The 14192-nt window shown below is 38.9% G+C and overlaps 1 protein-coding gene across 4 annotated transcripts in view; it reads right to left on the reverse strand.

Moving 5' to 3' along the window:
* ANO5 (anoctamin 5) overlaps positions 1-14192 on the reverse strand; it is a 94516-nt gene that overhangs the window by 18068 nt on the left and 62256 nt on the right. For all 4 annotated transcript variants that reach the window (XM_066364394.1, XM_066364381.1, XM_066364389.1 and 1 more), the window contains 4 exons: positions 10155-10229; positions 6291-6513; positions 4396-4565; positions 3628-3725 (listed from right to left, as the gene is read on the reverse strand). In XM_066364394.1, the coding sequence (XP_066220491.1) occupies positions 3628-3725; positions 4396-4565; positions 6291-6513; positions 10155-10229 (566 nt within the window). The remainder of the gene's footprint in view (positions 1-3627; positions 3726-4395; positions 4566-6290; positions 6514-10154; positions 10230-14192) is intronic.

The following is a 14192-nucleotide window of genomic DNA, read 5'->3' on the forward strand; positions in this document are numbered from 1 at the left end:
GGTGCTAAAAATAGCTCAGTACTCAAGTATCAGCCCCAGATAAGGTTGCTGGATAGATCCTGGTTGGGGTGCATGTAGAAGTCTGACTCACTCTCCCTTCCTCTCATCTAAAAAAAAAAATCCAAAAAATATAAAGAGCTCACAAAGTTCAGCAATAAACAAGCAAACATTCCAATTAAAAAATGAGCAGAAGACCTGGACACTTCTCCCAAGAAAACATACAAATGGCCAAGAGATATATGAAAAGATGCTCATCTTCACTAGCAATTCACAAAATGCAAATCAAAACTACAATGAGATACCACTTCACAGCTGTTATATTGGCTGTTATCCAGAAGACAGGTAATAACAAGTGTTGGAGAGGCTGTAGAGAAAAAGGAACCCTCATTCACTGTTGGTAGGAATGCAAATTAGTACAACCATTATGGAAGAAAGTATGTTGGTTCCTCAAAAAATTAAGAATAGAATTACCATATGACCTGGCAATCCCTCTACTGGATATATAACCCCCAAACTCAAAAACATTGGTACAGAAAGACACATGCACCCCCATGTTCATTGTAGCACTATTCACAGTGGCCAAGACATGAAAACAACCAGTGTCCCTCAATAGAGGATTGGATAAAGAAGATGTGGTACATATATACAATGGAATACTACTCAGCCATAAGAAATGATGACATAGTGACATTGATGACAACATGGATGGACCTTGAGAACATTATACTGAGTGAAATAAGTAAACCAGAAAAAGCTAAGAACTATATGATTTCACACATAGGTGGGATATGAAAATGAAACTCACAGACATAGATAGAAGTGAAGTAGTTACCAGGGTGAGGCGGTTGTGGGGGCAGTGGGTAGGGAGAAGTGAATAAAGAGGGGCAAATATACCGTGATGGAGAAGGATTTGACTTCGGGTGATGGGTACACAACATAATCAACAGTTCAAATACTATGGAAATGTTTCCCTGAAACCTATCTACTCTTATTGATCAATGTCATTTCATTAAATTTAATTTTCTAAATAAAATTTTTAAAAAGGAACACTTGTATACTGCTTATATCCAAACTAAAACACAAACAGATAAGAGAATGTTCAAAAGGTAACAGAACACTGAGTATTCTGAGACAATATCAGATGGACATATATGGGACTAAAGTCACACAAAAAAGGAGGCCACTCAGTTCAAGAGAAAGAATTTTTCCAGGAATCCCAGAAGGGCTTCTATGTACTTCTTTCCAATTATAAATTCCTCAGTCCCTACACAGTAACCATTATCTTGAACTTCATAATAATCAGTTCCTTGCTTTCTTAAATATGGTTTATCATCATGACTGTTTTGAGTTAATTTTTGAATGAGGTATAAGATTTACATCAAGTTACATTATTTTGCATATGGACATCCAATTGTTCCAGCACCAGTTAAAAGGACTGCTCTTTGTTCAATAAATTGTTTTTGCACCTCTCTCAAAAACAGAACGGCTATATTTGTATGGATTTATCTCTACAGTCTCTGCGTTGTTTCACTGACATATATATTATATATATCCCTTCACCAATCCCATAACTTTTAAAATCAAGTAGTATAATTTTTCCAATTTTATTCTTTATGAGAATTGTTTTGGCTGTTCTAGTTCCTTTGCCTTCTATATAAATTTTAGAATCTGCTTGTCCATATCTACAAAATCTTGCTATTTTGATTGGAATAACAAATCTATATATCAATTTGGGGGATATTTTTCATCTTTACTATGCTGAGTCTTCCAGTCTATGAACATAATGTTTCTCTCCATTTATAAGGATAACATTTTTTTTCCCATCAAGATTTATAGTGTTCAGCATATATTTTAGGTTCATACCACAATACTTTATTCTTCTGGAACTAATGGTTTTTCTACTGACCAATGTTCCTTGCATCCCACACTTTGATTCTGTGTTCTCTTCTTGCTCAATTACATTACATCTTTCAATATTCTTCCAATCCCAATGAGGTTCAGGACTCACTGGAATGAGGTTCAATGTAAACTCATTTCTTTTACCTTTAAAATGCCGTAGTTTCATCTGCACTTTATACAATAAACTGGTTCTAGAAAGCTAAGGTAAACATTATTTTCATTAAACCTGAAGGGAAGGGGGGAGGGCGCTAATGGGGAGGGGGTCAAGGGAGATGTTGAGGGGAATATGGAGGAGGGGGGATGCATTCGGGGCAACACTAGAATCTATGTAAACACAATAAATTAAAATCATTTGTATCTAATGCTATTTAAGCAAGAAATATGTTGACAGTATAGATGACATTTCTTCTTCTTCAGAACAGTATTAATACCTCCTGTCACTTTAATTTCTTTAGTCCTGTTGTTGTCTTTTACACTATACAATGTGAAAATTTTCTAATTCAACTAAAGTCTTTGCCAGAATCTTCTAGCTAATGTGAGTTCACTTTCTAAAAACTGATTTTGTTAGCAGCCTTGGTTGGTAGCATTATCTCTCACCATAAGTTTCAGAATTTTGGTTTGTAAGCTTAATTTTACTCGGTTTTTTTTTTTTTCTTTTACTCTCCTGTCTGTCTCTCTTCTTCTCTGTGCGTATTGATTCTCTCTGTTGTGTTTGGTTTAGGGGATATCTCTATTATGCCCTCCAGGTTCTCAATCTAGAGCTAGGACTTAAAAATAACAGTTTGGAATTATTTCTCTGTGGTAATATTAGGAATGCCACTATCAAATACTATTTGAAAAGATAAGCCTGTGCTCCTCCTTTCTCAGTACATGAAAGAAACCCCAGGAACAATATGGAAATGGGTAGGGGGGCAAAGGAGGGGGTGTTTTCAATCTTCTTTCATGAATAAGTGAAAACAAACCTAGTCCCTCCTTTAAAATATACATGGGTGTGCAAATGTAGGCTTATAGTAGTGAGTAGATGAAACCAGTTTATTCTTGTATTATTATTTATTATTGTATTATTTTCCATATCGACAATTGTAAACCTACTTTTGCCAATCCCTGTAGTTAAACTGGCCAGTCACCTGTCCCTAATGGCGCACTTTATCCCACTCGACCACAGGCGCTAAGTAAACCTGACACTGTCACATCTTAACTAGGAGCCTTGCAAGATTACAGGGGTTTATGATTCTCTTTTAATCTGATACTAGAGCTCAACTTTCATTCTGGCTTTCTCTTTTTATAATGTATTCATTATTGCTATACTTTTAGAACAGAGAACAAACCTTTTATGGATGAGTATTCCATTCATAACCAATTTTTGTACTAAATGTATCTATAAAAAATGGATACTTGTAGAGAGTTCAATTTTTGTATTATCTCGAGAATATGCCACATGTAGAATAATATACAGAGGATATAATTATTTACATATCCTAGTGAAATCTTCCCAGGAGAGGGGGATATTACCTCTCTCTTAACTTCACTCAAGCATAGAGAAGCATATTTAAAAGCCTGTGTTACCTTAATGAATTTGACTGTTGATTAAATATGAAGGTTTTTTTTGTTATTGACTTAAACATTTGCTAACAAAGGCACCATGATAACTGAAGAATTTCATTTCCTTCCAGAGGAAATCTCTCGTGGTTAACTTAAGTCAAGCAAAAACTTCTAAGTCATACATACGGATAAACGGCTTCTTGAATGTTTCCAAAGATCTGTTTCCCAGTCATTATGATGGTCAACTGGGTTGTTAATTCTATTAGACAGCCTCCGGGATCACACTAGTCAGAAGCGAGGAGAGAAAAAAGATGTGAAAGATAAAAGACGGGACTTCTGCAACAAAAGAAATCCTAAACCAGAAGATCAGAATCTGCAGATCAGGTTGAAATGGACATAAAGGGGTATTTTGTTCAATACTCCAAGCATGATCACAACCAGTACCAGGCTAGCTGCCTTAGTTTAAACTGTGGAAATGTGTTAATATAAGATTTCTGGATATCATTCTTAGAAAGTTCTGCATCTTTGTCTGGATTAGGGCTGGAAGTGGTTATTTCTCTGTGTGATTTGGATGCACAGATTTGGAAACCACTGATCTGGTCTAACACTTATCCATGGTGGAGCCCTTACTACTATACTTAGAGAAAGAGATCATTCTTCCTTTGCAGGAAGCCTCCTGGAACATAGAAATCACTTATTCCGTTTCACAGCTCATATTTTGCTGACAACAATAAGCACAAAATAACTTGTTGCCCAAAAGGACCTGGACTATCTATCAGATGACGGGATTCTAAGACCAGTAGTCTCAGTGGACACAGTTTCTTATACTTTTTTTGCAACTTATATAACTTGAAAGTTTGTGCTCAGCACAAAAAAATGTATTTAGTTAACGGTGAGTTATTGAAACCACTGAATTATTGAGACCACAACCTCACCTCTCAGGAGAGTTCTTACCTCTTCGCTTCTCCACACATTAAACAAATATGTGTACTTTCCAGGATAGCCCACAAACTTCCCTTTAAAGAAAGCAACATAGAAGCAGGACGAGTAAAAATTTACAAACTGAAACAGGAACATTTTCAAGGTCAGACTGGATTCATACTCCTGGTGAGTCCGAGGAATTTCTGGTGAGTAAAAAAAACACCAAAAATTTAATAATGCATCTTCTCATTTCTTCTTAAAATTTTCACTCCGTGGGACAAGTGGATATCTAGTCTCATTGTTCTGAGAGCCTGCTGAAATGTTTCTCACTCTAGTCACAGTAGACCAGGATTAAGTTAACTGTCGATTTGGACTAGGCTTTCTTACTTGAGACTCTGTATTAATCTTATCACTGAGGAGCCTAAGAAGCAGTCAGTATTACGTTTAGAGGAGTCACAATCAGCATACGGAGTCACACCCCTCAGACTGAAGAGCCTTGCATTCATCCCCACACTAGATAATCCCTGAAACATGCTGGTTTTCTCTCTCATCTGTTTTCAATTAGGTTTAAACAAAGTAAACTCATAACCAGGGCAGAAGACAATTTCCGAACCAAACTGTACTTTCCTCTCATGAATTAAGTGGCTATATAAGTTTTGAAAACCATGTCACACAAATGATGGCAGTAAGAGTACACATTTTCGCTCTCCTTATCATGACCTATCATTTAATGAATTTCAAAGATAAGAGAATATTTTATTCCCTTCACACTTCTGTAAAGCATCACAAGGCATAAAAGAGTAAAAGGACAATTTAGCTGCAAAGTCAAAAAGTAAGCACAAGTGATTTTTCTCAATGAAGAAAGCTTCAATTTTTTAAGGACGCCACTAGTAGGTATTATGTGCTGATGTTTTTGTTGCTAACAGAAAAATAGAAGTAGACTTCAGAAAACTCCAAATTGGAGGGCAACATTTAAAGAAAGTGGTTTCCCAGTGCTTATTGCAGTGCTGGGTTGAAAGGGTGCTCTTTGGTCACATTGGGCATGTCAGGGTCCAGGTGTGGAGTAGGGGCTCCTGGAGACGGAGCCCCAGGGAAGAAGCTCAGGCCTTGAGTTGCGCCTCTGATCTATTTCCAGCTTGCGGGGGCAAGACCAGCAGCAACTCTGCTCTGTGCTCCTTTCCCTGGCTCAATTTTCCACTTCACCTGGGACCCTCACCTTCCCTCTTGGCTTTCAGGGAACTTTTAACATCTTAAAAAGAAAATGATCTATGTTCTAAGACATTGCAACTGAAAAGAGAGGCACTAAATTTTAAACTTCTTAAGGAGAAGCTGATTGTTCTATTTTCCTCATGATGGTTTTCAAAACCAAAAACCTTCTTAAAAAAATACACAAGCCAGACCTGTGGTGGCATACAGTGGACAGTGCTGACCTGGAGCACTGCCGCTGCCAGTTCGAGACCCCACGATTGCTAGGTCAGGGTACACACAGAAGCAACTACTATGAGTTGATGCTTCCTGTTCCTCCCCGCCCCTTTCTTTCTCCCTCTCCCCCCCCTCCCTCTAAAATCAATAAAGAAAATCATTTAAAAAAAAAATCATACACATGAAATAAAGCTTATCTGCGCCTTCAGAAAAATAGTTTATTTAGGATTCAACTAGCCCCATCAAGGGACAATTAAGGTAAGAATATCCAAAAAGACATACAAATTCCTAATTTTTTTTAGATCTTTCTCCTGCTTCCACTATAAAGGCCTGAATGTAGCTGTGACCGGGTTCTGAAGTACCAGGCTATGGTTCTACCTATAGAGAAAAACTGCCTTAAAATGCATCTCTAAAAAATTAACTCCCTGGGGAATGATCTGAAAATAGATGTACAGCATTGGGAGGAACCTTTTCTCAGAGCCAGACTAGTGATTTGGCCATCTTACCCATTTTTGTAATCCAGGCAGATATCTTTTCATAAAAGAAATTCAAGATCAAGATGACAATAAAGTTCAAGCAGGATCCTGTGAGTGCTGTGGTTATCTGAGGAGTGAGGACACTTTTGACTGGCTTTAAGGATGCTTCACTTTCCATGATGCTGGCAAACGTCGCAAAAACGGACAGGCGATATACAATCACGGCTACCATGCACGCAATGACGAGAGTCATCTGTGGAAGGAAAATGCAGAATTGGAAAGAAACACTCAGTATTCTCTGTGTTGCATAGTGTAAAGCCAGTATCCATGGCCAGGGCCACCATCAGAGCAGCCCAGCCCATGCAGGTTCGCATTGGATTCGGACAGTCGGTAAAGAAACAACAGAGCCACAAACTGATGGGCCATAGTCTTTAATTCTAGCTTGCACTCGGCGGGCAAGTAAAAACACACACTGGGCTCCAAAACCCACTCACATTCAGTGCTCACAAAGCCACTGACTTATCCGAGTTTCCTAGAATCAAAGGTTTCTAGCTCACCAGCCTTATTCTCCTCAGTTCCCCATCTCCTTCCTTATCCCAGATACAAACTGCACAAACTGGCATCTCACTCAGCACTCTGCCATCTTGGCTGCTTTTCCTGGCCTATTCCACGTGGCCTCCTTCTGCTCTCTCATGCTAATCATCCCAGGAACCAAGAGCGCAAGCTCCCGTTCTACCCCTATTTTATAGTGTAGAAATCCAAACCTTTAATCCAATATACATAATAGGGAAGTCTCTAATACAAAGTCACTTCTCTGAGGCATGATTGGATTGTACCACCCACATCAAAACGGGTGGGAAAGGCTTAATCCCAAAACCAAGCCCCAGGCTACAGGGATTCTGCCTGCCCAGAGACACATTAATTTCACCTGGGCAACGGCCTCCATGTGGGCAGCTCCACTTTAACAAAGTGAGCATAATATATCTTTTATCTGCCCAACACATAGGCATATGAAACATACTATTCCCTTCATCTCATTATATTCTGTTTACCAGTTCTGACATGAAAGGCAAACCAAGTCGGTCTCTCTCACCAGCGATGGAGGGAAATGAACACTGGTAAGGTCAAGGGCTAATTAAGATAAAAAAGTACAATGGTCCCTTGTCTATAGCAAGGGGTTAGGTTCCAGAAGCCCCTGCGACAGGCAAAAATCCACAATGTAGCAACCTTGTATTTATTTGATTTTCTATATATATTTTAAGGCTTTATAAACCCTCCCCACACTCTTATAAACCTTTCCCACACTGTTATTAACATTTCCCACACTTACTTTGCTTATTTTACCACAAAAATAATTAAAATAAATATATAAAAATACCTATATACCACAAAATCCCATGATGTAGCAAAACTCCATGATACAAAATTACATATATACCATTTTAAAATCCACGATACAGTGAGACCATGAAAAGTGAACCACAATATGGCAAGGGACAACTGTATTCATAGCCCATCCTCTAGCAAGAGTTAAGAAAACTAACCAGAAGGCCAAATCTTGCCTGGGGCCTCAGCAGTTCTGGCATGGCCCTTGGGGTAAGAATGTGTTTTGTGTTTTTTAAGGTTATAAAGAAAAATAAAGATAACTGCGTGCCAGAGACTGTTTGTGGCACAAAAAGCCTAAAATATACTTGGCCTCTGTTGGGCAGATAAAATGTATTATGCTCACTTTGTTAAAAATGTTGCTGCCCACGTGAGGCCGTCACCCAGGTGATATTAATGTGTGTTGAGAATCCTTGTAGCCTGGGGCTTGGTTTTGGGATTAAGCCTTTCCCACCCCTTTTGATGTGGGGTGGTACAATCCAATCATGCCTCAGAGAAGTGACTTTGTATTAGAGATTTCCCTATTTTGTATATTGGATTAGAGGTTGTGAAGCTACAGTATAAAGTGGGGGCAGAACAGGAGTTGGGGCGCTTGGTTCCTGAGGTTAGCATGAGAGAGCAGAGAGAGTAGAGCCAGCAGCGGGAGGAGGCCACGTGGAGGAGGCCAGGAGAGGCAGCCAAGATGGTGGAGTGCTGAGTGAGATGCCAGTTTGTGTAGAGTTTGTATCTGGGATAAGGAAGGAGATGGGGAACTGAGGAGAATAAGGCTGGTGAGCTAGAAACCTTTGATTCTAGGAAACTCGGATAAGTCAGTGTCTTTGTGAGCACTGAATGTGAGTGGGTTTTGGAACCCAGTGTGTGTTTTTACTTGCCTGCCGGGTGCAAGCTAGGATTAAAGACTATGGCCCACCAGTTTGTGGCTCCGTTGTTTCTTTACCGACTGTCTGAATCCAATGCGAACCTGCATGGGCTGGGCTGCTCTGATGGTGGCCCTGGCTGTGCCTCCTGGCTTTACAGCCTCTTTACTAAAAGTTTGCCCACCTCTGCTCTATGGAGGAAAAACACCTTGTTTACCTCATGTTCATTTCTTCAACAGGAATTTTCCCAACCCCCTTCATGCTGTTTCTCTATCGCCACCTTTCTCTTCTCCTTTCCAGCTGCCAGTTAAACTAGCCAATCGGGAAGAAGTAAGATTGTACATTCAACACCCCAGTCAAGTGGGCAGGACCCAGCCTAGGGCCTGCATTAGGGATAAAAACAGAACCCACCCCCGCCTGTGGGTATGCAGGCTGGCTTTCACTAGCAGCAGCAGCCGCTCTGCAGAAGTTATTACAATAAAGTTGCCTTGCCAAGGTATTTTGTCTCCAGGAGTCTTGCTTAATTGCAACTCTAACATTCTAGATTGCGGTTCAATTTGTAGCATGAAGGTGACTTAATTTCCTAAGAAAAATATTTTTAAAGATTGTATTTCATTTCCCTTCAGAATGTTGCCATTTGTGACCTGACATGAAAGCTAGTTTAGATATTTGTATAGATTTGGTATAAATTTTATGTACCTTTCATATTGCAAAAACACAAAGATCCAGGGATGGCTTTATATCAATGATTGGAGTGTTTTATTCTTAAAGTTAGAAACTGAATCAAATTGAATGAATACCATAAATAAAAGAGAATAATCTTTCTGGGACCACATTCCAGGATATTTCTCAAGGAATGTCCCAAACTGATCGTTTCCCCCAGTATTCTATTCTCTTTCTTTTATATCATCTAAGAAAAAGCATATTTAAAATAAAAAAATCCATACTTTTAACAGGAAATGTTAAAGATAAGAAATTACGAGACAATATGAACTGGTAAGGTTAAGCTATAGTCTACAATTGCAAATTTTTTTATACGTCAACATGCTAGAGTCTCAGAGGGTATCATACTTCTTTTCCTAATTAAAGTCTAACCATAAGAGGGTACATATTTGGAAAAGGGGGGGCAGGAAATAGATAATGGAGGCATCTATTAGCTAAAAAGCATGGAAAAAACTGGACTCTCACAATGGGATATGATAATTATTCAAGTAGAAGAGGTAACATTTTCTTCTGTGTACTTCAGCAAGAAAATTAACTTTAACAGCATAAGGGTTCTTTTTTTTTCTCTTTGTACAGATATTTTAAGTAGAGATAAAGATAAATGACTTCAAGTTATCAGCTAACACTGAAGAGTTGGGGGGGGGGGGCTCTAAGATAAAATACCTCTTTCTGCCCAGCTATTTTTCAAAACTCCTGTTGAAGAAATGAACATGAGGTAAACAAGTTGTTTTTCCTCCAGAGAGCATATTTTTCCAATTACGGCACACCCATGTAAGTTACAGTTTATTTTATATAGGAGCTCTATTCAAGAGAAAAAGACTGGGAAGGAAAAAGAAGGAAGGAAGGGATTCAAGAGCCATTTCAGATAAAACTGTTGAGATAATCCCAATATGATGTCAAAGAGATATAACTATTTTTAAAAAATGCTTACCCATAATGTCACTGTGGCTCCTGACACAAAGTACCATGGGAACCGAGAACATAGAGGCATGTAAGGTTCCATCTCCTGTAATTTTGAAGAAATCACAGCAAAATTCAAAATCTACCCTCAAAGTTGGGACTCCAAGCAGTAGTCAAAATCACAAAGCCCATTAGAAACCTCTCGAAAGGGTCCACTAAAGCTCAAGGAAATCTGCTTTATATAGCAACGGTCCCATCCCTCTAGTTAGAAACCTTTAGGGCTCTTAGATAAGAAGTTTTTACACATGATATGAAACATAACGGGTACATGCTTTTTTCTGAATGTTGAATTAGAGTGCTATTCAGGGTCTGGTAGATAGGAAATAAAAGTCAAAACCTGAGGGCAGTTGTTTAAGTAGACATGCTTTAAGGATGTTTCATTTCATTCTAACTCAACTGAATTGAGTTGAATTGCACTGTTATGCATGATATTAAACATCTTTGTGTCTATAGGATTGATTGCATTTTTCCATACAGTTCAGGAGGGGCCCAGACTTTTGCATCTCATGCTTTTTTAAGTCATTAATGGAAGATATTAATTATATGAGCTGGCATTCTTAGCTACATAAGGAGTTAGATTTTACCCAAAAGACCACTGCCATACAGTAAAAAAAATAGCTATGACCAAAAATCTAAATCATACAATTCTATGTAAAATAACAGATTTTACATTTTGTGGACTTTTCACAGCAGACTGAGTAGAAACCGAACCCCACAGGTAAAGCAGGCTGTCTGAGAGCTCTATCAACCCCAGGATGTGTGCACAAATGTGATTATGTACATATGCATATGTGTGTATATAAGGAATTGCGTACATACTTGTGTATCCACATGGTGCATGTCCACATATGGATCTGTGTGTTCTCAAAATGGACTCAAATGTGAGAGTTTTAGTTGTACTTAACCATTAATAAAGCACTGAAAATAAGTAAAAAAGACAAAACAAAACACTATGATTTCAAAACCATTACTGCTAAATGGATGATTCACAGAGAATCAATACATACTGGTTTTTTTCAACTGATTTTAAAAGTAATCATTCAGTATAGATGGCTTTTATGTCAATAATTTTTGGCAAAGCCAACAGTCCTGCTTTTTTTTTCTTTTTTTTAACCCATAAAATAAGAATGGATACACATAATGTTATTAGCATGACATTCTTTTAATTTTGTAATTTCAAACTGTTAATTTCACCAAAACTGTTGATGTATTCTCTCAAGTGTTTTCCCCTCTTTATTCACCTACTGAATTTTGTAATGTTTCCATGCAATTTAAGAAATGTTAAATGAATACCTACACTGTGTAAAGAATTTTGAGTATTATATTCAAGAATAGTGCCATGAAGAGTGGGGAATTCTACTGAAGAGACTGTGTTAGAGACATGTTCTATTCTCCCTCTACTAGCATCTGGATATAAAGTGATTATAGATTATGGAAACATAGGGACTCTAAAAATATACAGCCAAGAGTCTGGTGTTTGATGGCAAAATACCTTCCATTTTCACATGATAAAACCTGACGAACCAAGACATCAAATTACTCAGTCACCATAGATCTAGTTTGCCAGTTATGGATCCCAAAATATAGACTTTCAGCCCAGATGGCAGTGTAATTATCTTCCCATTATAATCAGTTAGAAAGGACTAGTTGAATAAAATTTGATCTAATAAAGTATTCACTCATAAGTCCTCTATCTTAATACTAATTTAATCTTTGCATATTAATTTCATTTCCATGTATACATATTGATATATGTTGGTCAAATAAGTTTGTAAATATGATATATATGTTTGCTCGCTTATACTTTGCATTGGGTGTGGGGGATAGGCTGTAAGCAGGCAGGGTTGTTATACCTTAAGGCTCAGTTTTAAGACTAAGCCTTCCCCACCCTAAATGACTTTGTATCAAAGACTTCCTTATTAGTATATTGGATTAAAGGTTTTGATTTCTACACTATAAAGTGGGGCAGACCAGGAGCTTCCTCTCTCTGTTCCTGAGAGAATTAGAGGAGAGAGCAGAGAAAGGCCATGTGGAGGAGAGGAGAGGCAGCTAAGATGGCGGAGTGCTGAAAGAGAAGCCAGTTTGTGCAGAGTTTGTGCAGAGAGAAGGAGATGGAGAACAGAGGTGAATAAGGCTACTGAGCTAGAAACCTTTGATTCTAGGAAACTCAGATAAGTCAGTAGCTTTGTGAGCACTGAATGAGTGCGTTTTGGAGTCCAGTGTGTGTTTTTACTTGCCCGCTGGGTACAAGCTAGGATTAAAGATAATGGCCTACCAGTTCTTGGCTCCATTGTTTCATTACCGTCTGTCCAAATCTAATGCAAACCTGCACAGGCCAGGCGGCTGTGATGGTGGCTGCAGCTACTGATTTTACAGTATACATACTTAAAGCTCAGAGCATACACACTATTTTCCAATTTTATTTTATTTGACTTATTATTAAAGTGGTGTATTTCATGATACCATGCCTTGGATTTATTTCAAAATAACTTAGAGGCAGGGAGAGGTAGATGTACAAATAAAACAAGATTGTCTATGAATTAATATTAATTAAAGCTGGGCAGAGTTCATTATACTTTTCTATGTACTTTTGCATGTGTTTAAAATACATCATAAAAGTAAGTAAAGAAGGAAGAAGAGAAGGTAGCAGAGGAGTAGGCAGACGTATAGACTCCCAGTTCACACCACCAAACTGGATTAAAACTTAGTTTAGGAACAATCATTGTGAAAAATCAACTTTGGATTAAAAGAACAGGTCTCAAAAACCAAGGAGCAAAGATGAATCCACACCAATCCTGGTAGGGAGTGCGGGGGCACGGCGGGAGCTCCCCTGATTCCAGGAGCAAAGGGAGGCTGAGGCTGAGAGCCCAGAAGGGCTCTATTACCAGGAGAGAGACCCTAAGAGACGGGGGCCCTCAGTCTCAGAACCGGAGATCCAGCCTTGAAATCCAGGAACTGGAGGAAACAGAAGGAAAGCACTGAGAGGAGAGAAGAGCAAAGCTCTGTGTGTGGGAAGCAGTAGGGGTGTCTTAAAGGGACAGAGCAGAAAATATCACTCACAGCCACTTGCCTTGGGCCCTGGGGGCAAAGAGGGCTGAGAAGACTGACTTGTCTTCCACAAGGAAAGTGGGGAGAGCGAGAGAGACAGTGATGGGCAGAGGAATGCCTGGGATGACCTGAGAAGCTGACTCTTCCAGTGCCAAGGCAGCCATAGCTGGGGGAGGGGTGGATCCCTCCACACACCACAAGCCTAAAGTGGTTCCGGGTGACCCACCTTCAGAAAGCTCTCCAGCTCCAATCAGCACGAAAGACAGAGCTGAAAGCAGGAAGTGGGGTAGAGGGGCAGTAACTAAGTATCCAGGGAGATATGAGATACACCTTCCCGTACTGAAGCTAAGAAAGCACCCTGCCCCTGAAGAACAACTGGCAGAACCCACCTTCAGATTCTCAGAGGTCAAACCCACCAGTTCCTGGATACAGTTTCAAATAAGCCCCCTGCTGAGATCAGAAAACAAGCCTACCACTGAGTTAAGTAAACTGAAAACAAACAAATCAAGACTTCAAAGCAGCTCTATGAGGTAAGGAGAACACAACTGAAACAAGCCTGCAAGCCACACAAAGAAACACTGGGAAGACAGAGAAACATAAGTCATATGGTTCAACAAGACAAATCCTCAGAAAAAGATCTGGATGAAATGGAAGAAATCAAATTACCAGATACAGAGTTTAAAATAATGATTGTTAGGATGCTTAATGATTTCAAAGTTACAATGGATGCACTTAATGAATACCTCAATAAAGAAATAGTAAGCATCAAAAAGGATACGGAAATCATAAAGAAGAACCAGACAGAAATGACAAACACAGTATCAAAAATGAAGATTACACTAGAAGAACTGAAAAGCAGGCTGAATGAAGCTGAGGATCAAATCACCGCCTTAGAGGACAAGATAAGCGAAAGCACGGAAGCACAACAGCAAAAGAAAAAGAGGATCAAAAGTCTGAGGAA

This window comes from Saccopteryx leptura, chromosome 1, assembly GCF_036850995.1.
Source record: "Saccopteryx leptura isolate mSacLep1 chromosome 1, mSacLep1_pri_phased_curated, whole genome shotgun sequence".
Lineage (NCBI taxonomy): Eukaryota > Metazoa > Chordata > Mammalia > Chiroptera > Emballonuridae > Saccopteryx > Saccopteryx leptura.